This window comes from Myodes glareolus, chromosome 9, assembly GCF_982192425.1.
Source record: "Myodes glareolus chromosome 9, mMyoGla1.1, whole genome shotgun sequence".
NCBI lineage: Eukaryota > Metazoa > Chordata > Mammalia > Rodentia > Cricetidae > Myodes > Myodes glareolus.
Genome location: NC_142034.1, coordinates 70,226,691 through 70,251,749, shown reverse-complemented (window position 1 = coordinate 70,251,749; position 25,059 = coordinate 70,226,691). Strand labels below are relative to the sequence as shown.

Here is a 25,059-nt window from a genome sequence, read left to right as displayed (position 1 = left end):
CTTAGGCCCAGCTGCTCTGTTTGCTAGAAGGCTGAGTATGACTTAGGGTTTTCCTTGTATGCTATGCTCCCAATGAATTGTGGGCTTTATAGAGCATGTGTCTGCCCTCTATGGGACTGTACCCCAGGCTTTCTCTGGGTGGAAAGGCACGAGAAATGCATGTTAACACATACATGCATACACACACACACACACACACACACACACACACACACACATCCAAGAATGAATTCTACTTTGTAGTGCAGGATCCCAGTGTAGCTACCAGGTTCCTGACACTCGATCAAACAGGAGGGCACCCCTGAGTCAATGTCACTCTTTACATGCTTTTTGTGACTTACTGTATTCCAAAGGAAACAAGGCTTGATCTGGCAAAAGTTGACCTCAAGAGTTCTCAGGGAGAGACAGAGGAAAAAGCACCCCGGAAGTTGGCAGCCCTGCCTCTGAGCTGCACAGTACTTGGCCATTTTAGATCTAACCTGAATGCAGAGTTGTAAACAGAGAGACAATGATAGGGATCTAACGTGAGTCAGGTGCTCAGTCTGATAAGAAATGTGCCCTCCGTACACTCAAGCACTCAGAGGACGATGGAATCGGCGGGTTGGGACTCCTGCCCACATCTACGACACCTGCATGCAGACTGTAAAGAGGGGCCACTCCTGACGGATACATTTCTAAAAGACACCCCTCCCTTCAGGCTGATGTAGCCCTATACTCTTATAAAAGGTCCAACCTGTTTAACCTCAGACCTGACCCAACAGTGACATCTTTATGGGTTTCTGCGGGGATGCAGGGCGTTTGTCAGACAAAGGTAGGCCAAGTGTCAAGTGAAGGAAGTCAGAGCTGTCAGAGTTATACAGAGAGAACTGTGTGATAGGGCTGAATCTTCGGGGTTTTCTTCCTTGGGACCTGGGTTGTTGGAACACGGAGAAGAGGGTTTTGTCAGGGGGCACAGAAGAGCCCTCTGCTTAGACACAGTGGCCAGGCTGAGTCAAGAGGAAAAGACTGGAGGCCAGGAGTGTTGTGCAGGACTGTTATGTTAGCAGAATAGGTGCATCCTGGGTTGGCCTGCATTGGGACTGGGCTCCATAAAGAGACAGAGATGAGCCTCCAGCCCTAATCCCTGTTCTGGGGACAAAGACCTGGCTCTATTGAGTAAGGCACGGCTATAAGAGGTTGAAGTGACAGGTATCTGGCCAAACAGGTGCAAACATGCACCGGCTGGCTCAGCTCAGCCGCGTCAGAGCCCACCCCAACCCCAGGGTCCACTAGGGAAATGACTGGTTTGAAGCCTGGGGCTATCGAAGGAAGCCCAAAAAGGCAGCTAAGAATTGGGACTGATGGTGGAGCTCCTGGAAAATTAGGCATTTGGGGCATGCCTCCCAAAGGAAGAAAGTTTGAATTTGTACCCAATCCTTTACTTTGCAGGAAGCTGATCATTTAGCTGCCCGCAGCCTGCAAGGGAGTGGTAAGGCTGCACGTGAGCAAGAACTCGCTGACACCAGGGGGCAGCATAACCTGCCATCCTGCTCTCGGGTGATTTTCTGGGGTTTGTGCTTCTAAGGGCTCTTAGGTTGACCTTCCTGAAGCCGAACCTGCTCAGTGATAGAACTCAGGGCTGTTCCATACACCAGGTAATAAGGAGGAGGTCTGTCTTGTTTGCAAAAAGAAACAAAACTTTTCTACAGTAGAAGGTGTGTTGTCTATCTACCCAGCACCAGGCACACAGTAGGCACTTAGAAATTCCTTGAATTAAGGAGGGAGGGGTCTAAACATATTGTCTGCATTTCTGTTTCACCTTGCACACACTGTATGCCAATCACCACGTTACTATGATTCTGCAAGCATCCCTTCAACCTTCCCACAATGCTGTGCTGCTGTTATCACCACTTACCCCGTGAAGCTCTGCGACTCAGAGATATTTAAGTAGGAAGGCAACCGGTACAAGTTGAGAGTCAGAAAGTATTCTCAGACTTGCTGCCCAGAGGAGATCCAGGATTCTAACAAGCAGAAATGAAGTAGAAAAAGAAAAGGCATTCAGGGCAAGAGGAAAGATGGCAATGGGAGTGTCTAAAGTAAAAGCTGAGTGTGGTGGTTCATGCCTGTAATCTCAGCACTTGGGATGCAGACGCAGGAGGACCAGGAGTTCAAGGATAGCTTTGACTACATAGTACGTTCCAAGTCAGCCTGGGGTACATGAGACTGTCTCTCAAAAAAACAAAACAAAACAAAACAAAACAAAAAAACTGGAATGAGTGCTGACTGTTCTGCCCAGCATAGCTGAGAGGACTCTCCAGTTGATGGCCTAGTCTTGCAGGGACAAATTCTACTTGGTCATTGATATTGTCAAGGCTGGGATGCTCAGGGGCTCCAGAAGGGAGAAAGGAATAATGGGTGGATGGATGGATGGATGGATGGATGGATGGATGGATGGATGGATGGACGGATGAATGGACAGACAGACGAATGGACAGACGGACGGACGGATGGATGGATGGATGGATGGATGGATGGATGGATGGATGGATGGAAGGATGGGGAATCACCCACAACTGTGGGATGGATAGTTTGGTAAAGGGAGATTTCGCTGGGGTCTCTTGTTTCCTTGGACTCCAAGGTCTAGTCTCCCTGTAGACAGGCAACTCTGGGTACATAGTCCAGTATAGCTGAAAAAGAGCTCCAGTCAAGGTCCTTGCCTTTGTGGATACCGTGGTATGATGGTCTCAGCCCCATGCCTTGAAGACAGGGGCAGAGTTCTCATTCACTGTCCGCTGGACCTCAAGATTTGTAGGGGAAGTACTGTGGGAAGATAGCAGTGTCCTTAGACTGCCTGTCACCAAGTATTCCCCATACTCATGGGAGACTTGGGGTCTATGAGAGATAGAAGTGAGAATAGGAGACACATGTTGGAACAAAAATCTGAACTGAACTCCCCTATCTATTGGAAGGTGTAATCAATAATTTCAGATCCCAAATAATTTCATTCCAATTAGTGCCACCTGACCCTATCCACCTGCTCTTCCCAGCAATGTCATTCCTCTCCCCACCCTACACTAGGCATTCAGCTGGAGGGCATCTGTGGAAGGTTGGGAGTGGCTAGCTCCTGGCTTGTGCCCTATCCAGTCTGGTCTGCATTCCAAGCAGACCTCTTGCCTCTTAAGGTTTTAGAGCAATAACAATCAGAAATCTCAGTTTCCAGACCCTGGGATAAGCAGATCCAGATTGGTACCCACTGGAGCCAGGAATCAACCTAGTGATTGGTTGAGAGGCGGAGGGGAGAAAGAAGGCAACCCTTGGTTGAATGGACAGCTCTGAGACAGACCGTATTAACTCACTCCCAGAACTCTGTCCTACCTATGCAGATGGATCTGGAAGGAACAAGTGGAACGAGCCCACTATCAGCATTATTTCTCCCTCTAATATTGGACTGTTGGGACCTTGACACCCGGAGAGAGCTACCTGCCCACCTATTTCTGCCCTAGTTCTGCTCTCAAACCCATTGTGAATACTGTCAGTAGGTTCTGAGGCATGAGCAGAAAGGCCAATCAGCATTGAGATCAAGCAGAAACTGAACACCAAGGTCAGCCAGAGGCTCTATAGCAGGTTGGTCAGAGCCGAGACACAGAAAGAGCATCAAGGTAGGGTGTGGGCCAGCCAGTGAGATCAGATAGGGAAGTGGCTAGAGGCTGGGCAGGATGTTCTTAGGCCAATAGAAGAAAGATACTTACCAACATGGAGGGAGATGGGTATCAGGTAGGATCCATTCAGGGTGGCAGAGACCACCTTGGCTTCAGAAGTAGCCTCCCCTCTACTCTGTTTCCAGAGCTGGGGCTACATGAAGCTCTGCTGCTTGAGCGCCCTGCTTAGCAGGCAGAGTTTCTGTGGTGGTGGCTGTACCTCTCAGTGGATAGGATACGGTTTTCTGGGGCACACCTTCAACTCACCCCTACTCGGCTGCCACTCTGCCATCTTCTTAGCCTGGCCATGTCTGGGGACAACAGTCCTTTCCTTGGCCGGCAGACTAGCTGAGGATCTGGGTATATGTGTTCCTGGCATCCTTGCTGTAGCCCAGGCAGCAGGATAGATATGACTTGTGAAATTCCTATTTTCTGGGCCCACAGTGACCTCTCGCCTCCTTTCCCTGGGCCTCTTGATTCTCCTTCTTGGATGGTTCCCTGAACCTTCATGGAGGCACATCTTAGCTTCGTAAACATGCTGTGTGACCACAACCTAAAGCAGGGCAACTGGAGGCAGGCAGCTGGTGGCAAGAGGTCCATTACCTACCAAGGAAGGGCCTTTTCTTAAGGCTGCAAAGCCAACGAGGTCATATGCCTTGGATGATCCGTGTAACATCTCTCACTTCTTGTATGGCTCCAGAATGAGCTGTTAAGTGGCCTTGCCCTGGGTGTCCTCTCAGACTAAATGATGCCTGCTGTGTCACTGATTCCTGAGAGGATCCTGCACCTCACATGGGTGCTTGTGGGACTCAAGATTTACTCTGTGGTTGATGGACAGGTGACCCTGGTCTTGGTGACCCTGGGGTGTCAGAACACCAGAGGTAAGGGGTCAGAGAAACAGTGACCCATTGTCACCCTCATCAGGCTGAGGAGTTCCCTTTTAAAGACCTCCACTTGTACCAAACCAGGATTCCTGGCTTGTGTGCAGGAAAGAATTTCAGGATAAGTCAGTTTATGGTGCACAGTTGAGGTTTACTAAAGATGCTTTAACATAGGCTTAAGCCGACGGGTTAAGAGAAAGAGATGTGCTCAGAAAGTGAGACACACCCGAAGGCATGGCCTCCAGCTTCTCAGAGAAGAGTCAGGATGTGTTGTCTGCACCATCTAGACACGCCATTGCTCGAGGTATAACTCAGCAGGTTGCTAAGAAGGCTTTCTCCCTTCTTTTCTCTCTTGATAAGCCAGATGGCTTTGACATGTCCTGGAGGAAGTTACACTCTGGTCAGCTGAAACCAGGCACCGCTGGGGGTGCACAAGGGCTTTAAGGCACATGTCCTCTGTGTGTAAATGGAGTCTCTGGTGAAATTCCTAGAAAATGACAGGTTTACAACTGGAAAAGAAAAAAGTCTTAAGCAGTTGCTGGTTCTGTTGGAAATTGTGCTTGTGTTGTTTCCCAGCATGAGGCTCTGACTGTGTTCCAGAGTCGGGAGGTTCCTGCCTCTCCTCATGTCCCCCCCAAACTTCCCTGCCTTTCTACCCTGCCTCAGGAGAGCCAGCATGAGCCCCAGCTGGCCTCCGTCTTTAAAGATCTTCTGTTCCTCCCTCGACATTCACCATGAACACCCCAGGAATTGTTCAGGTCTCCTTACAAAAACAAAAAACAGAAAAAAAAAAGAGAGAAAAAAAGCACCAAACCAACCCAATCAACCAAACCAACAGAAACACTTGTTTTTACAAAAGGCGTTGCTGCCGCTGCTTTTGTAAAGGAAAAAAATCAACAGAGCTTCAGAAGGAGCGATTCTCTCTGCTGTCTTGACTCTCACCCTCGTGCTTTCTTTCCTCAGTGGCCGCAGAAGTTTCTAGTGCCCTTTGCAAAGATGCTGGACTTTTTTTTTTTTTAAATGGGGAAGTCAGGATTCAGGGATTGGTACCCTCAGTAGGTCAGCATGGAACAGCCTCCAGCAGCATTCCCTGGGCCGGCTGGGGCCTCACTTTGCCTGGGTCTGAAAGAGAGTTTTGTTTTCTGGTGAGAACAGCCGCAGCCTGACCTGGCTGCAGGAGCCAGCTGCAGGAGTGCAAACCCTTTCATGTGATGGGCCCAGAGAGGAGTGAAGCGGTCAGCCAGCACCTCCCCTGCTGCTTGGAAGGCAGGGCAGCCATTTGCATATCCTCCCCCCTTCATCCTGCCCTTGAAAAGGAAGCCTGAGTTCCCTGTCCCTGGCTCAGCCAGTGCTAGAGCTCCAAGTTAACCCTGTGGGCCTTCACTGCTGTGGGGCCAAGACTGCTAGTGTTAACCAGCCCTGAACTCCAGCGTGCTGAAGCAGAAGGTAGCCAACTTCCATTGATCAGCATTGCCTTCTGCTGCAATGAAGAAAATTTCCTTTTATTTATTCCCATGAGAGCCAGAAAGTATAGCCATTTTTCTTTGTCAGAAAAACCTTGAGCCTAAGGAAAGACTGAGTCATTGCTTAAAGTGTAAGGTGCACACACACACACACACACTCGTACGTATGTGGAATTGTGGGTAAAGGAACAATATGGGTTCCAGACTACAGGAGCAGCACTCGTGGTGAAGACAGAGACACAGTTTGCCTGGTACACTTTTGTATCCCCAGGCCTGAGGGTCCTGGATAGTGGTCAGGTGACCTACAAGCTGTGCCTTGGAAGGCATGAGGCATACAGTCCCAGCTATGATCTCTTATGTTCTGCGGTAAATAGGCAGCCTCAGCTTCGTGTTCTGGTCCTCGGTACAGCCAGTCTTTTGCCTCCTTCCCCGAACTGAGGGATCTTGTCAGGTGCCAACACCTTACAGGCTCTTCCTGTGACAAACCAACCCGCTGTGCCACTCTGCCTTAGCCCAGCTGTCCTCTATGGTCCACCCCACAGCCCCATCCTTCTCTTAAGGACATGTCTCTGGCATTTCTTTCTGAGCAGGTGTCCCCAAGAGAACAACAGTGTCCTTAAAAGACAGGCAGGCAAGCAGGTCCCCCTTTAGTTTCTCCCTTCCGCCTTAGTAACCCCAAGTGTGTCTCGCCAGGACCCTTTCTACCTCAAGGAGCAAGGTCCTAGCTAGAGAAGGCTGTCCCATCTGTGCCTTGGCCATCTACTGTTGGACTCTTGAGCATCTATTTCTGCCAGGAGACCAGATGTGTCCTTCACTGAGCTTGAACTTGCAGCACTTATGGTGTGTCCCCAGTCTTGGCTAACAGTGGAATGGATCCCTGGCCCTGAGGCCGAGGCATTACTAGTCCTACTGTGAACTTATCTGAAAGGGAAAGGATCCTGATGCCGTCAAGGACTTGCCTTCCTACACAATGAGACCTGGCCAGGAGTGTCCCTCTGCCTGTGTGGTGATCGTGGCCCTCACCAGTATCCCTGAACTTCTGCCTACTGTCCCAGAGTGCAATGTGGAAGGAGGGCTACTGGAGCTTTGGTTTGTCCACAAACCCTTAGTCCATCACAGCCATCAGTCCTGTTTATTCTGCCCTGTAGATATCTCCAAAAGGGCCACCGCCATTGCTGCTTCTATCCCTCTGGCCTGGGATTTCACTGAACCTGACTTACAGCGAGGGTAGGGCTTATCTAGGTGCCTGTAAAAAGACACTGTGTTTCTGTTTGCTACGCTGATCTCAAGGCTGCTTCTGTTTCTGAGTCTCTGGAAGTGCAGTCTGAGCTTGGCCTCCCAGTCTGATCATCACAAGTCTGTGATCATGGTCTCTGGCAGGGGTTTGGGCTGAGTGAAAATTTTGAGAGATGCTGTCTTGAGGATGGTCGCGAAGGCTGGTGAAGGCAGGCGATGGAGACACGGTCGCGGTGAGTTGGGGTAGCCAGGGAAGTGGCTCGCCGCAGTAAACCTCAGTTGGCCCTTTCATGTAAGGTACTTTAATCACCCTTAAGAAAGAGCTATAATCAGGCTCCCCAGAGAGCTCAGGAGTGAGCTACTTGGTAACACAGCAACCCTATCTCACAAGGGATACAGGAGTTGCCTCTCCTGGTGGTGCCGGAGTTGGGAAGGGCCTTGGCTCAGTCATCTATGGCACTATGAATCTAATTAAAACCCAAGAGGAACAAGGAGTGGAAGCCCGTCTGTCACACAGACTTGAGCTTGAATCCCTGTGCAGATAGGAAAGTCGCTAGGCTTCCCAGAGTCTGCTGCCTGGCACTGTAGGTTGGGGTTACTCAGATGTGCTGGTGAGACGGGAACTTCTCTTGCCCTGGCAACTGGGTCCCTCTTCCTGGAGCAGACCTGCTCCCTCGGCTCCATGGCCCTGCCACCCTGCACTTTCCACCCACCAGAACTCTGGTTATGACCATTTGATTTCCCACCCCTTAAGGTTCCCCAAGAATCACTATAGGAGAGCAAGTTGTTCTCTGACCATGCATACTGTGGGACTCTTGCAAACATGTACACACACACACACACACACACACACACACACACTGAGAAAATATAATTTTTTTAAAAAAGTAAAGTTGAGGTCCCACTAAAGAAGTGGAATCCAACAGATTGGCTGCTGAGGCCAAGTTCCCTGACCTCCAATAGATGTCCCAGGTGTGTGTGTGTGTGTGTGTGTGTGTGTGTGTGTGTGTGTGTATGTGTGTGTGCGTGCGCGCATGTGTGTATAGCGGCTTTGTCTTCTGAGAGCTCACAACCAACTCCCCTCCCAGAGTAAAGACAATGTGGGGTCAGGGAAGGCAGAAGGGCTGAGGCCCTGGCAAACTGGCAGAGTGAGGGTTAAGGCAGAGTTGCTTGGCTTTGAGCTGGCCTGAGCTAGCACCGCCCCATGTGCAGATGAAGGGGGGCCAGTGGGGGCCTTGAGGGGCCAACAGCTCCTCACAGAGCTGCTCCCACAGCCACCAGGGAGCCACTGTTCCCACAGTTAATGCCTCCACTACCACCAGCTTCTCAGGGCAAGTGGCTGTTGCCGTCAGCTGTCCCCAGGGGCAGGGCCTTCGCAACTTTTGTACTTTGATCAAGATGTGGTAACCTCTTTCCCTGGGCTCCACAGGCCTTAGAAAGGGAGGCTGGTTCTAGCAGCACCAGCTCAACACCTGCTCAGTTCCCGGAGTCTGCTGGAAAGGTAGGATGTGAATGCATCGCCTTTTGCAAGTTGTGTTTGAGCCCCTTTGGCTGGCAAAGTCGTGAAGTAACGGATCCAGTTAGCTGCTCTCCACCGAGTACTTTTTTTACCATGTGCCTGGCATCTACTCCCTGCCCATGGCCTTATGTGAGAAGAGACCCTGAGGGGTTTGGTGACTTGCTCATGGCCACATCAAGATTCTAAGTCAGGATTTGAGTCTGGTCAGTCCAGCACTGGAATCCACCTTCTGACTCTGTCCCCAACTTGTTGACTAGAGGGCTGCACCCTGGGGCCTGGTGAGGTCGCCATTTGAGCCTTACAATGGAAGGTGAGGTGGTTCTTTGATGGTTTCATAGCTTGGTTCAGGTTGCCGTCTGTTACTAAAGGCCGCTGAGGTTTGCAAAGATCCAGGATCCCACTGGACCAGGCCGTACTGATGCTGAGAATAAGCAAAGGTGATTCTAAGGAAATTCAAGAGAAGATTCAGAGAAATGTGGATAGCCTTAGGGCCAACTTGCTGAGTTTGGACTTTGGGTTCTGAGACAGTATGGAACCAGATGTAGTTTTTGAACAGTGACATGACAGAGTCACCTCTGTGTGACAGGAAATTAACTTCAGTGTAAGTGTAAGCACAGGTTAGAGAAAAGAGATGGTTGAAGAGGCTAGTCTGGGGATCTGGGCTGCTTGGGTACTGATTGGCCTAGGGCTCTGGGATGGGGGAATGGAGAGGTTTGGGCACATTACAGGGGTAGTTATTCCACACTGAAGCATCAAGATAGCCTAGGAAGGCATGGAGTGTCGGGGTGGGAGGCTGCAACAGCAGAGGAGTCTCTCAGAGCTGACTCTCCCAGGGTCGTTTCCTCAGGGTCTGTGCTTGGTACTCCGAGCCTTCTACTTTATCACCTTGAAGTCGATGTGTAGCCCATCATAGCTCCCTTTGTTCCATCCTCTCCCACCCTTTTTCACAAGGAAAGAAGGCTTGTGCCACCCACCCTCCAGGGTGAGCTGGTTGGGGGAAGTCTCAGGGTCTCCAGCCTGGGCCACCACTAGGTATTCCAAAAGGATCCGTGTTGAAGGGAAAAGCTTGGGAGGAAGTGAATTTCTGCTGAGGGTTGGGTCCTCCAGCCTCAGCCGGGTGAGAAGTTATAAACACCCATAGCAGCTTGCTTGGCAACGCAGCACCAATGGTCCCTGGGGTGTTGTCTGTAAACCCCCACCCACCATAGCTGCTGCAACAGAAAAGTCTCCTGGGGCATGGGAAGAGGCAGCTGGGCTTGGACCTCAGGGACCACCCCAGGTAAGAGGAGGTCAGAGAAGGCCATGTCAAATAACCAGAGACGACAAGCCTCCCAGAACTAGTCTCTGCTCTCCCCTCCCACATGCCAAGGGATTGGTGGCACACACTGGCTCCGAAGTCAGTGTCCTTAGAGGACCTGGCCTCACAGCCCTGCCCTGCAGTGTCTTCCAACTCTGAAGGGAGCCTCAGAGTGAGAGTGAGAGCCGCCGACTGAAAAGGTGAAGCTGGAGAAATGAAACACTCTCGTTAACAAGGAGAAGTGCAGGTCAAACTTGGGGTCAAAGGGGCTGTGGCCGCTATAGTTGGCTCCTTAGGTGGACAGCCACCTGAGGAGCTGTGGGCTGTCCTTCATCTAATGTCCTTCATGCACCAGATGGGAGGAGACTTGTGGTGTGTGTAACATGGATCCACAGACTGATTCCATGTTCAGATTCTGGTGGCTCTTCATGTTCCCACCAGCTCCCAGGACCTGAACCTTCTGACCTGGCAAGAGCTGGATTTTCTAGGTGTTCAACAGTACTGCAAAGGAGAGGAGAATTGTGGGAATGAGTCTGCGTTGGCAGGAGTGGGGTGGCCACATCAGACAAGGGGGTGCACACTGTGTCCCTGACTTGTGGAAATAGTCTTGTGTTCCACTTCCTTACAGTGAGTGTAGGGGCTACAGTGAGGACCAAACTGTGTGGTGTAGATGACAGGTTTTCTAGGAATCAGAAGTTCAGGAGATCTAGACAAGTCCCTTCCTGAAGCTCAGAGACTGTCCTCACAGGCTTGTGATAGTGACCTTTGTACAGCGTTCAGGGGCTCAAAGACTGGATTACTGAATAGAGTACTGGGTTCCCCACGCGTCCCAGGCACTCTCCAGCCTTTGTGTGTTGGCTTCTCTCTGCCTGGGACACCCTTTTCTCTCCACCCTTCAGCCTCCATAACTGTGTTACTTCCTGTCAGCAGCCGGCTCTGCCTTGTCATAGCTGAGTCAGGCTCCTCCTCTGCCTTCTTGTGTCTGATCACAGCCTAGGCCATACTGTACAACACTGCCCACTCCTTCATGTCTACCCTGCAACTCTGAGAAGAAAGGCCATGTGGAGGCTGCGGGATACATAGGTGGGAGGGTGAGTGGGTGACCTGGCCATTCATGTCCTCTGTCCCCTCTCCCAAATGCCTAGTTTATGCTTCAGTCTGAGGTCTGTCTGTGAGCAACTGCCAAGAACCAGGGATTGGTGGTCTCAAGATATTCTCTCAGCCTTTTTAATAGTGTTTGAAAACATACAGTGGAGTCCTTGAGGGCTGGCTAGGGGCCCATGGAGTCAGTCCATTTCATTAAAGGAAACAGTCCCCAGCTCAGCGCCCACCCCAAGAGCTGGTGGAGGCGTCTAGTAGTGAGTCACTCCTCTGGTAGGTCTGATGGCAACTTGGTGTTCCCGTCTACACTTTAGGTAAGTGGATGTCCTGGGAAGAGAAGGCCATCTGGCCATCTGCCCAGAGCCCTCCCTCCCTAGAGAGGCTTTTCTTGATGAAGGCACTGTGGTTCATAGCTGTGCCTCCACTCTGATGACAAGAACTCCACAGTGTGTGTGTGTGTGTGTGTGTGTGTGTGTGTGTGTGTGTGTGTGAGAGAGAGAGAGAGAGAGAGAGAGAGAGAGAGAGAGGGAATACGTGTATGTGTATTTCCTCTGGGATGTCTTCATCACTGGTCTCAAGACTGCTGGTGGGAGCTGGAGAGATGGCGCCACAAATAAGAACATTTACTGCTCTTCTGGAGATCCAGACTCAATTTCTAGCACCTACATGGTGGCTCACACCTGCCTATTACTCTGGTTCCAGAATATCTGATGCTTTCTTTTGACCTGCATGGGCACTAGGCATGTACATGGTGCATAGATATACATGTAGGTGTACGTTTAAACACCAAAATGCTTGCTGATAAAATTGGGCTTCAAGCTCCATAGATCTGGGATGATATCCTTGCCTGACTAGGGGCCCACTTTCACGGTTCCCTAGGAACACCCATACCCGGAAATTGGTGAGTGTCCCTTTCACTCAGAGAACCTGTACTATATCTGCAAAAGTACACTCCATGGAAGCACAGGACCTGGGCCAAACTGCCCCTGTCCAATGTTTGGGCCACTTGAGTCAGACTTGTCATTGGTTTTCTTTCCAAGGCTGAGCAGCCTCCATGTGACTAGCACCTATGTCTAGAGGTCTGTGACTATGCCGTGCCCAGGGATGCTGTGCCCATTTCAAAGATGAGGAAGTGAAGATCCAGAAAGGTTGGGTATGCTTAACCATGTGTAGTTTATAGATGAACTAGAAACTTGAACTGAAAAGCTTCCTTTCCTCTGTCTACAGTGACTTTTTGCTTATTGCTGACCTCATGCCATGTTATAGTTTAACACGAATACGACTTACTGGAATTTAAGCTCCTTCCTCCTCTCTCAAAGGTCAAGCAATTGTTTAGCTCCTATCCCTTGCCTCTGGAATTACCACTGTTGACATTTATTCTTGTTTCCCAAGAAAAGAAACCATACCCACTGCCTCCATGATGTCAAGGCCCCTGAGGAGACATCCTGAGGATAGTGTGGGGCGGTCCAGAACCTGTCCTGTGGTCACTGGGATGCCAGGGCTATGCACATCTCAGGAGTTTCTAGCTCCAGGTCTTACTGGGTAGTGACTGATACTAAGGGGTCCCAGTGTGGCTACCAGTGCCTGAAACCTGAACAATTCCTCTGTGCCCTGTCAGTCCTGAGCAAGATGCAGAACCCAGAGCCCAGTAACCTGCACCTGCTCTGCCAGTGGGCCATTACCCAACAACTAACAGGAGGACACATGAGATCTCTGGGAGATGCCCTTCTTGCCTTCAGGGCATCTTCTGTGTCTCCCTGAGAGGTCCGCTGTGTTCCCTTGAACTGCAGAGGGTGGAGGTGCACCCTGACCACCACCTGTAGCATCAAAGGGAGTGCCAGACCACTAGACCCGTCTAGCACTTCGGTCTTTCCTTCTCAGCCTTGTTTATGTTCTTCTTCCCATCAGTTTCATACTTAAACATTTCCTCTGCTCCATTAACTGTATCCAGTCAAGGATGGGACCAGCTATGCCTCTTGGTATCCTGTGTTTGGTGGTGCAGAGTCATATAATCATATAGGTCATTGTCTTCCAGTCATGAAGCCTGGAGGTATCTATCTGGGCTAGTCCATGGGCTCTGCCAACGTCCCCTTCTCTCTCCCCTTCAGAAGCAAAGCCTAGGGCTGGGAGCTCAGAGGTGGATCAGGTAGAGCCTCCATCCCTCCGCCCCACTCATCTTCCACATAGTGATGAGTGCTTCCGAGGTCTGCCCATCTTCTCCATCTCCTCGGAGCAAACATAAGCAAAGATCTGTGACCAGGGTAACAAAAGACCCTGAGGCTTTAGAGACTCCATGCCCAGAACTGCCAGTGAATACTGGCCCCTGGAAGATGTGGAAACAGCTGCTAGTCATGGTTCCAGGCCTAGGCATGTGGTGCTCAAGAAAACTGGCCAGATGCCAGACTGTTAATATAAGTACTGAGGGCTCTAGTCTCTCAGTGAAAAAGTGTCTGCAAGTGTCCAGCTTCTGGGCTATTCTGGGCTGATCTGGGTTGCATTAGGGAGACTGCATATCTGACTACCCCAGGGCCCGACCCATCTCCTAGGACCCTTCCACGGCCTGCCCTCCCTCATCTGTCTCTTATTTCCTACAGAGATTGTCCTCTCACTTCTGGAGAAGATGCAGACCCAGGAGATCCTGAGGATCCTGCGGCTGCCCGAGCTAGGGGACTTGGGCCAGTTTTTCCGCAGCCTCTCAGCCACCACCCTCGTGAGTATGGGTGCGCTGGCTGCCATCCTCGCCTACTGGCTCACTCACCGGCCAAAGGCCTTGCAACCGCCATGCAACCTCCTGATGCAGTCTGAAGAAGTGGAGGTGAGCTGAGCGGGAACTGGGCCGTCATTCAAAGTAGCTCCAGAGGGTAGAAGCCAAACCCGGAGCTCGTCTGACCCCGAGTGGCCCAAAGACTACTAGTGTCTCCTGGTAACCAGCCAACATGCTCTGCTGCAGCCTTGGGCAAGGTCTCCAGCAAGATGGTCCTCAAATCCCTGTAACATCAAAAGAGGTGCTGGTATGACTAGACACATCTAGCACTTTGAGTCCTTCCTATCTTAGCCTTTATTTTCCTCTTCACATCAGTTTAATACTTAAAACATTTCCCTCTGCTCCATTAACTGTATGGATCATAGGCAGAGCCTGGTCAACCACTGGGCTAAGTGGGTCCTCAGAGACTGTGGGGTAAATTTACTCCAAATTCCTGTCCTGGCTGACAGGAAACAGAGCTGAGCTTATCCCAGGACCCTGCCCCATCACAGAACTTAGGCTCACAAGGAGGCTAGCAGCAAGGAAGAAGATTCACTGACTTGCCGACAAGGGACTGATGAGATTTGCTTCTCCAAACTTACAGATTTTGTTGTTTGTTTGTTTGTTTGATTTTTTGAATATTTATTTATTTTTACATGCATTGGCGTTTTGCCTGCATATATGTCTGTGTGAGGGTGCCAGATCCCCTGGAACTGGTATTTCAAACAGTTGGGAGCTGCCATGTGGGTGATAGGAATTGAATCTAGGTCCTTTGGAAGAGCAGCCACTGAGCCATCTCTCCAGCCCTTTTTGTTTGTTTGTTTTAGTTTTGTTTGTTTGATTGATTTTTGTTTTAATTCTGCCTGTGCTCTAACCTTTAGTGTGCATTCCCATAAATAGTATGCTCATATAATTCAGAAGAAACAAAAGGCCACATGCTGAGAAACTTCTGCCTCCTGCTGCTGATCTTTCGGTTCTGTGAACAGTTCTGTCCCAGCCAGGAGCAAACAGAGAGAGATCCCCCACTCCTAGCTTTTGTGGTTGGTTAGTTGGTTGTTTGATTGGTTGGTTGATTGGTTGACTGGTTGGTTAGTTTTCTCTAGACATGATCTCATGTAACCTGGACTGGCCTCAAACCCCTAATCCTCCTGCCTCTGCTTCCCCCAGTGCTAGGATTACAGGTGTGCATCACCATACCCAGCTCCCCAGTTTTAAATGAGCTCATGCTACAGATGCTTGTGCACCTCACTTTGTTCTTGATCATACATGTCAGTGACCACCAGCCTGGCAATGTTTCACCAGCTGGGAAGGGCACGGATCCTTGTCTAACAGGGATCTGGATTCTTGGGCTATCTTCCTAGTAGAAGGACTGATATGTGCGAAAGCCCAGGTATGCTTGAAAGAGTGTGGTGTTGGGAGGTGGTGGTTTGTGTTTGGTGCTGAGCAGCTGGAGAGGGTCTGGAAAAGGCCAGCAGCGTGGTGATGAGAATGGAGAACAGAAATCCTAGGCAGGAGGCCTGGAAGAGCCTTCCTAAGCTATGTAGTTCTTGGTTGGGACCCAGCATACCACTGAGCCCTCTTTTGTAAACTGGGTACTCAAAAGAGCGCCAAAGGGCTGGTGTGGTGGTGCAGAGAAACTGTCAGGAATAGCTGAACATCGTGGAATTATTGGGGACTTTCAGTGGAGAGATGCAGCTTGTTTGTGCTATAGAAGAGTGGTGGCTGCAGAGCAGGTAGGAGGAGGCAGCTCGGGGCTCCTGGGTTGGGTGATAGTGACCTGGTGGGGCTCAGGGTGGTGGGAGGGAGGGATGACTCCAGTTCAGTCTGCAAATCTATAGAATGGGTGACCGTGCGAATCCCACTGAAAGGGCAGGGCACCACCCTTTCAGAGACGGTTTCTCTGTCCCTGTCCATCAGGAACGCATGAGTGACTGTGTGAACTAGGCAAAGGTGACAGGGGCAAGAAATGAGGTAAGAGAGGCAAGCACTCTGGTACTTCTTGGAACACACAAAATTCAGACCATTTTACTTCCCCGCCTTAAAACCCATCTCTGGTTGGCTAGTGCCCTCGCCCAAAGTCTATGCCCCACTCCTGGGTTTGTGGCCCTCTCTAGACTGCTCTCACCTTAATCCATCTAGAGTTCCACAGATTACCCACAGTTCCCCAGCACCCTGTGCTCCTGTGCCATGAGTGTGTGCTTGCTACCACCTGCTGTACATTCTGCCTGGCCAACCCCTATGCATCCATTAAACTCCAGCCAGGTTTCTCTGCCCAACACACAAGCACCGCCCCTCCCCCAGTCCCTGGCACAGTCTCTTGCAGTGTCACATCTGCTGCCCAGATACAAAGTGGGTCTGACTGCATGCACCCCTAATTTCCCAGGTCACTCTTTCCCAAGCAGTACCCCCAAGAAGAACTTTCCACTCCAAACAGCTAAGAGCTGCCTGTGGTTTTGCTTTTGGCTGTTTGTTCTGTGATGCTAATTTTTTCTCTAGACTCAATGTTCCAAGAACTGGCCGGCTCTGGGCCATCCCAGGATAACCCAAATAGCACTGAGAGATCAGGCAGAGCTGTGGTACAGAAGAACTTGGGGCTTGGGGACCTTGGGGAGGAGGAAGGCACCTACACCCAGCTCTTGTCCCTGGCCCCATCACAGAGGGCCTTTGCTTTGTCCCTCTCTGGATCAGCATTGCTGAGGGCCCAGGATCTTGCTGCCTGGTGGCCTGTCCTTCTTTCACACACTCTTAGGCTTCAGTCCTGGGAAAGTACCTTAGAGCACTATCCTCAGAAATCCATGCTAGCATGCCAACCTTCTTAGCTCAAGGCTATACGCAGCTGACCTAAGGGCATAGCGATGGCTGCTGGGTGCAGGGTACCTTGGCAGGTTGATCCTAAATCTAAATGATAACAGACTCTATTCTGTTATGGAACCACATCTCAGGAGTTCCTGAAAATTGTGGACATTCTGTGCACGCTGATCTGGTATACAAAGGCTGTGTGATTTTTGGGTGTGAATATATGTAAGACTCTGTCAAACTGGGCCTGTATGTAGTAACTAGTTATGTTACGTGTAGATGTATACAGTCTGGGTGTGTATGCTCTCTGCTTGAACAGGCCACGAATATGAGCACTTTCAAGCCTCAGCTATGTAAACCAGGAATGCATCCAAGCTGTGTTCACACCAGGGCCTATTCCTGATGTCCCTGCTCACCTCAGCTTGTCTGATGTGTCTGACTTCTAGGACAGTGGTGGAGCCCGGCGATCTGTGATTGGAGGGAGCACACAGTTACTCACCCACTACTATGACGATGCCCGGACCATGTACCAGGTGTTCCGCCGTGGGCTTAGTATCTCAGGTGAGGAATGTTTGGAGACTTGTATCAAGCAGTGAACAGGCTTCTAGCATGGTACTAGGGACACAGTAATGCCCAGGTCAGCAGAGAGTCCCTGGTCTTTCCACCAGTTAGAGAGGCAGCTGACTGCCTGAAGTCGGGTCTACTCTGTACACCCCGGGGCCCCTGGGGAGCCTACTGTAATACTGTCAACCATGGCTTGAAACCTGCACCCCTGAGATGCCTCAGTAGTCCCACGGTATGAGTCAAAGGGGGTCAAAGAAGATCATAGAAGGCTATCCTGCTCCCTTCTCCCACTGGCCTCCCCAAGAATAAGACCCTCCCTTTAGACCTCCCTGTGGAACTATCACATAAATCACAGTAGAAACTGGGCACCATGCTATCCCACCCACAGCTTCCCAGATCCCTAGGGAGAAGCTGTTCTTGCATTCTTATGACCTTCTTGGGCCACAGCAGGTGAGACAAACTGCTTGAGGGAAGTCTCCTGGACCCAGAGGCACCCACAGCGTGGGATTTCCACCCTGCACTTGGTGGACGGGGGCAGGTGAGTCCACCCGCTCTACCCCCTGACACAGGCTCACTTGTCTCTCTGCAGGGAATGGGCCCTGTCTTGGCTTCCGCAAGCCAGAGCAGCCTTACCAGTGGCTTTCCTACCAGGAGGTGAGTGAGAACACAGGCCCTACCTGTCCAGCCCTGCAGGCATGGTACCCTGTTGGGTTAGGGCAGGCCTAGGCATAGCCAGCTAGGTCTCAGGGGCCTCATTTCTTTACATCGAAAAGTTATATATGTGTGTGTGTGTGTGTGTGTGTGTGTGTGTGTGTGTGTGTTTATTAGAACATAATATGAAAATAGAACAGTGTGAATTCAATGTCTGGTTTATCTGAGCAGGTATGAGGAAACCGTTAAGAAAACATACATAGTAACAGTCAATTCAGGTGTTATCTGTGGTAAAAGGAAATCTTTTGAATGTGGTAAAAGAAAACTAAATGAAGCCATAAAGGTAAAATAAACAAACATGTGTGATATTAAAGTCTTCTTATTCAAACTCTTTGGAGAACCTATCACACTGAAAATTGTCCCCATGTGAAGCCTGATACACAGTGTCTGCCAGAGTCCTGCTTTTTTATCCTGATACACAGTGTCTGCCAGAGTCCTGCTTTTTTATCCTGATACACAGTGTCTGCAAGAGTCTTGCTTTTTTATCCCCACAGTTATTTTAAATTCTTTGACGGTGTCATGATGTATATAATGTATCTGAGTTGTTTTTGCCTCCCATCACCCCCTCCTTGAACTCCTTCCTGACAAGCCCCTCTCCTACCCTCCTGTCTGTCTGGTTTTTGTGACCCGCTGAGTTTCAGTAGGCTTTCTTACGTGGGAACGAGGAGGGGGTTCGTTATAGGAACAGGAGCAACTTATCAGTGTCAACACCTCTGAAGAATATGATCCAACCCCTATCCCCAGCCATTGACGTTGGGCATCCCCCAGGGGCTGGGTGGGCTTCATGAACCCCTCCCATATCTGCAATGGAATATTGACAAGCCAGAGGAATCACTTTGTATTTTTCCCCCCAGCGTTCCCACTTAATTCCTCTCCTTAGCCTTTAGAGGGTTTCTGCACGCCTGGGTGGGGAGCCCAGAAGCTCAGACAGACTTGTGGGAAAGCTGTGTGGACGAGCACCATTGAAACCTCCTCGTCTTTCCACCCTGACCCCAACCCCACCCATCTGTGTGCAGGTGGCCAACCGAGCTGAATTTCTGGGGTCAGGACTTCTCCAGCATGACTGTAAAGTGGGCACCGAGCAGTTCATTGGTGTTTTCGCACAGAATCGTCCAGAGGTGAGCGTCAGTGCGACTGCTTTCAGAGGCATCAGTAGACTAGAGAACCGAAATCCTGTTTCCACTTTTGGTTGGGCCTGCGGTCTGACAAAGGATAGAGACCTAGGGCCATGGCACTACTCTCTGCATCCCCTGCAGTAGGAATGGATGCCCTACCCAGGCCCCATCCACATTGTACTTGGAGCCACAGGGGAGGAAAAGTCATGATAAAGAGGCCCAGGCAGGGTCAGGAGTGGACTTGGGCTGTTTGGACATGAAATTTAGAGATTACACACTAGCATAGCAAACATGGTCTTTGGGCTAGCCTCAGCACACACTGACTTACTGGACCTATCTTATTTCCTTCCCCTCAACCCGAACTTTGCATTTCTATAGTGGATCATTGCAGAGCTGGCCTGCTACACATATTCCATGGTGGTGGTCCCCCTCTATGACACGCTGGGTCCGGGAGCTATTCGCTACATCATCAATACAGGTGAGCCCCCACTTCCATTCCCTCCTGAATAAGCAACTAACCCTCATCCTCCAACCTCTTAAGTCGTACTGATTGTTAGGCGTTCATAACAGGCATTTTACCTCAGTTCTCAGGAAACACTAAGGTCTTAACCAGACACCACAGAAAATGTCTGAAATTCCAGCACTTGGAAAGCTGGAGGAGGAAGGTCAGAAGTTCAAAGTCATCCTCCATTGCATAGCCAGTTGGAGACCAGCCTGGGCTCTGTGAGACTCTCTCACAATCCAAAAAACAAAACAAAACAAAACAAAACACTAGGGGGCTCACATGTTGGCCCCTGACTTATTCTCCTCAGTCTAATCTGTCCTGAAGCCTCCTTCCATAGGTCTGTGATGCCGTGACAGACCTTCTGAGAGACTATGGCCATGTAATGTTACTGCAGCTTGGCATCATCCTTGCCATTGCGGTATCCCAGACAGACCTGAAGGCAAACTGACCTATCTGCTGCAGAATGCTTTTGCTAAAAGCCTTTGCCCTTGACTTCTCCCAGCACTAATGGTACATATGATGCACGACCCTCACGGCCTATTGTAGACATTTATTTACACACAAGCTGCTATAGTGGCCTGCCGCGACCTCCTCAGTCCCAGCCTGCACCCGCTCAGCCTGACTCTCCCCTTTGGCCTCCGCAGCGGAGATCTGCACGGTGATCGTGGATAAACCTCAGAAGGCTATACTTCTGCTGGAGCATGTGGAGAGGAAGGAGACTCCGGGGCTCAAGCTGATCATCCTCATGGAACCATTTGAGGATGCCCTGAAAGAGAGAGGGCAGAAGTGTGGGGTGGACATCAAATCTATGCAGGCCGTAGAGGTGAGAATCTGCATCTAGGATGTTTGCTGGGTTTGAGCTGGCTGGCTGCCACATCACAGCATTGGCCACCCACCCCTCTCATGCCTTAGGGTGTCTGTTTTGGGCCCTTCAGATGCATCAGTGGCAAGACAAGGCAGACTTTACAGGAATAGCAGAGGGAGACCTGGAATCAATGTTTATAGGCACCCTCCAGATTGACTCTGAGACGGGCCCAGCCAGTGGCCCCAGGCACCAAGAGCTGGATGATGGCTCCAGCCTGGGAGGCACTCACATGGCCTCTAGAGCTTCCTCACTTGCGGAAGGTGTAAACTTGTGGTCCGGGAACCTGGGAAGGTTCTCGTCAATAGGAACCCGACCCACTCAGTAGTCAACAGAATTAATTTTCTGTACATGGCCACCCCAGGGGCATCAGCTTGGTGGCAATGAATGGGTTAATAGACTTATGCAAGGCCTCCTGGCCTCCTGGACCTCAGGTTTGCTCAGTAACTATTGACCTCTACCATGCTGTATGAGATGCAGACCCTCAAAACCCCCAGATGTCCTCATGCCTCTGTCTGTCCTTCCCTGCACCCATGACCCTGTGCACTTGTAAGCCTTTGTGACATTAGCCACACCTGCACTGACAGCCCCTCTCCTTACCTCCTCGCTGTCCCACCCCCAACACTGACTGATCATCTAGAAACCTAGGTCATTCAGCCATTCTCTTGTATATGTTCCCCAATATGTCCAAGACTAAGTGATATATGTATGGTGCCTGACTTCTCCCTGAGTAACAAATTCTTTGTCTGTAGCACATGGGGCAGGCCTGGGACCCCTCAGATTCCTCCCTTTTTCCCAGGAGCCTCAGGCTAGACTATGTCTGAGGAGGGACCGCTAAAGTGGCCTTTGTCACCGCAGTCCATGTCCAAGCAGGGATCCTAAACTCTGGGCTTGGTGTAAGAGCAAGGCCTACTGTGGTGAGTGATCTTGAATTTTGAATTTTATAATCACTTTTGAACATTTTAAAAATAGTCTTTTCTTTTTTCAGGACTGTGGCCAAGAGAATCTCCATGCCCCCGTGGTAAGCTAATCTCCCCGCAGAATTGGTGAGCAAGATAATGAGTAAGATCGGCTCTCTTGGAGCCCGCTCGCTGAACAGGGCTGGGGAGAGAGGCAAAGGAGAGCCTCCCTCCCTGTCAATAAGCAGCTCCTGTGAGCAGTCTAGCAGTGCTTACCCCGCCGCCCAACACTCCTGCGGGTTGAGAGCCCAGGAGAGGACTGAGGGCAGGAGTCAGATGTCGTCCTTGCCACCCTTGGCTCTCTTGTAATGATTTTATAGGCAGGTCTTGTTTTCCTTTATCTCCCTTGAATGTTATGAACCCTGCAGAGCATAAGATGGACAGAAGCATTCAAGATCTAGAAGTGAACCTCATGGCCCAGGAGCCATTGGCGTCATCTGTCTTTGTTTTTTGTTTGTTTGTTTGTTTGTTTTGTTTTTAAGTGTGTGTGTATGTGTGTGCTTGTGTGTGTGCATGTGTGTATGCGTGTGTGTGCGCATGTATGTGTGTATATTCATTTTTATATGTATATATGTGTTTATGCAGGTGTATGTGAGGGTATGTGGAGGCCAATATCAGCCTCAACTAATTTTCTTCAGGCATTATTCTTTAAGATAGGGCCTCTCAACTGGCCTGGACCTTGCCAAGTGGGCAAGGCTGACCAGACAGGAAACCCCATCAGTTTCATGGTCTCTGCCTCCAAGCACTGAGATAACAAGCATAAGCCACCACTCTGGACTTTTCTTTGTTCATTTTTATCCTTTGAACTTTTCTGGGTGTCATCCTATGTGGTCCCGCCAAAGGTCAGGTAGTAATGACCATCTTGCCTTCTGAACTGGGCATTGAAGGGAGAAGCTCAGGTTTCTCACAAGGCCTCTGGTTTCTAGGCCTCCCCCTGCTCAGTCTTTCCTATTCCCTTGCTACCTCTGGTGAGCTTTCTCATATCCAGGCCAGAGCAGGTCATAGCTCTACTTCCTAGAGCCCTCTGTGAGTATCCTGGGTCCTTTTACATCTCTGCTGCACCAGACTCTGCCTCAGAGAAGTGCTCCATGAGTCTTCAGCACGCTCCGTGTCCAGCACCACGGTTTCTGTGCCCAGACAGGTCCTCTCCCCAAAGCTCCCTTGCTTTTGCACATCACTTTACATGCTACCTCTTTAGAAAGCTCTTCCCTGTGTGTAGATGGACTGGGTGGACTTCTCCTAGTGACCCAGGACCTTGGGCCCCTGCAGCCAGGGCTGATGAAGAACTTGGGGTGCTTTCAACAGCAAGCCATGCCTACTAGAAAGGAAGGGTCTTTGGCTTCAGCAGCCCAACCCCATGCAGAACTCTGCTCAGGCTGGGGTAGAGAAAATGGGACCAGGTATGAGGTTGGTAGGACACCCAGGTGTCCACGTACTATGCTCCTTTCCTTGTTCTTGGGAGCTTGCTTGCCCATCTTTCCCACGGTAGCACACAGAAGTATGTAACATGCCCAGCACGTCACCCACTATAGTGCACACACGGGCCTGGGTGGTAAGGGGTCCCACTGGTTCTCCCCACTACACGTCTCTTCTCATTCCTGCAGCCCCCACGTCCTGATGACCTCTCCATCGTGTGCTTCACCAGTGGCACAACAGGTAAGCAGAGGCCCAGATCCGCAGTCGTGAGTGCTTGTCTCTGCTCCCGGCTGCCTGGAAGGAGACTTTGGGGGGGGGATCTCTTGTGCTCTCTGTGGTGTGGACTGAGTCTCATCCTGGTCCTGGTCCTGCTCGGTTACTGCTGTTGGCTGCCTTCTGCTTCTGCAGGGCTGGCCAGATGTAAACAGACAATGAGGGGACTCAGCACCATCTACATCTGAGACAAAGGAGTCTAGGCAGCTGCATCAAAAGCTGGAGGGTGTCCTCCGCTCATGGAGTCATTTCCTTACGAGAAATAGTTCTCCTCTCTGTTTTCTGCTCCTGCCTGGCCTTTGTGTCAGAGACCAGGGAAGGAGTATGGGCTTAAAACCCCATCTCTACCGCTGGGTAGAGATCCAAGTCTACTACTTAAGTCCCCTACTGTCACCTGGCAGGAGGTGGTTAAAGGTGTCAGATAAGATGGGGGTGGGATGTACAAGGACAACCATGGGCAAGATTGTCAGGAAAAAGGCATGAGCAGACATGACTGTCTGTGCCTGGTGCTGAGCAAGGGGTATACCAGCAAGAATAATCTGGAAATGCTTCCTGGAGAAGGTACAGATCCAACACTTTGCAGTCTACAGAGCCCTGTTCCAGCTTTCACTGTGTCCCTCAGCACGGTCTGTGAGGCTAGCAGGCTTGGGAGCAAATCAGCTCCAAGAGACACTAACCACCTCATGGAGGCACTGGGACCAGCATCCTGTGCTTCCAACCATCCTCCCAGAGCCCTTCTCATTGCTGCCTCCTCATCTGATGACTGAGGAAATGTCCTGGCTACTTCCTGTTGCACTGATAAAACACCATGACCAAGGCAACGTACAGAAGCAAGGGCTCATTGAGACTTGTGGCTCCAAAGGGTTAGAGTCCATGATGGTGGAGTTGGAGAACATGGCAACAGGTGGCAGACATGGTGGACTGGAGCTGGAAGCTGATGTCTGGAAACTCACACCTCAAACTGCAAGCAAGAAGCAGGGAAAGCAAACTAGAGATGGCATGAGTCTTCAACTCTCAAAGCCTACTTCCAGGGGCATATGTCCTCCAGCAAGGCCATGCCTCCCCAGCTGCCCACACAGTGCACAGGTGGGGAACAAACATTGAAATGCCTGAGACTATAGGAGGCATTCATTCAAACTTCACTATATTCACAAGGTGAAGATACTTGCTTCACCTTGAATGGACAAGAAGTTCCCAGCATTCACTTCAAGACCAAGGACTTACCAGCCTGGTGGTAGTTCTCAGTGGACAGTGACCTGGGATCCCTGAACTTTTCAAAGGAGCAGCTCACACAGCATTTGGGAGACCCAGGACCAGCCACACAAATGGATTATGCGTGCCAGTAGATCTTGATGGGTATGACTTTATTAGCTATGGAATGAGGGTGGATTTTTGGCCTTTAATTCAAACAGGTTTAACGATTGTTTTTTAAAACCATATTTTACTACTGGGTGGTAATGACGCACGCCTTTAATCCCAGCACTCAGGAGATAGAGGCAGGTGGATCTCTGTGAGTTTGAGGCCAGCCTGGTCTACAAGATCTTGTTCCAGGACAGGCTCTAAAACTACAGAGAAACCCTGTCTCAAAAAAACAAACAAACAAACTTTATTTTACTAAATCATTTAGAAAAGTAACACAGCCCCCACTCTCCAGAGCCAGCCCAGAATTTTAAAAGTGCCCTTCAGGCTTATGCTGCTTTTAAAATAGCACCTCCTGAAATCTTTTGGGTGTTGAGTTTATATTGATGAAATGGTTTGGGGGGAATAAGTCGCTGGTGTGAGTTTTAGCTTTAGACCTCCTTGGCCTCCCAGAGTAACTTCAGGTTTGTAGTAGCTCACTTGGTCAATGCCGCAGCTTCTTTATCTGGAGAAGTATTCCATGCTGTTGAAACACGCTGTGGCCATCGGGAAGGCACAGCCATTCCACCCAGTGCCTGCTGT

The 25,059-nt window shown here is 50.4% G+C and overlaps 1 protein-coding gene across 5 annotated transcripts in view; it reads left to right on the top strand.

Moving 5' to 3' along the window:
• Positions 1–25,059, top strand: part of Acsl6 (acyl-CoA synthetase long chain family member 6) — a 60,564-nt gene that overhangs the window by 2,358 nt on the left and 33,147 nt on the right. For 4 of the 5 annotated variants that reach the window (XM_048437690.3, XM_048437689.3, XM_048437691.3 and 1 more), the window contains exons 2-9: positions 13,769–13,989; positions 17,160–17,274; positions 17,867–17,931; positions 19,005–19,106; positions 19,482–19,581; positions 20,253–20,431; positions 21,459–21,491; positions 23,034–23,085. In XM_048437690.3, coding sequence (XP_048293647.3) covers positions 13,795–13,989; positions 17,160–17,274; positions 17,867–17,931; positions 19,005–19,106; positions 19,482–19,581; positions 20,253–20,431; positions 21,459–21,491; positions 23,034–23,085 — 841 coding nt within the window. In that variant the 5' untranslated portion in view covers positions 13,769–13,794. Of the gene's footprint in view, positions 1–8,521; positions 8,759–13,768; positions 13,990–17,159; positions 17,275–17,866; positions 17,932–19,004; positions 19,107–19,481; positions 19,582–20,252; positions 20,432–21,458; positions 21,492–23,033; positions 23,086–25,059 lie in introns of those variants that run through there. The other variant, XM_048437687.3, reaches the window with a different exon arrangement.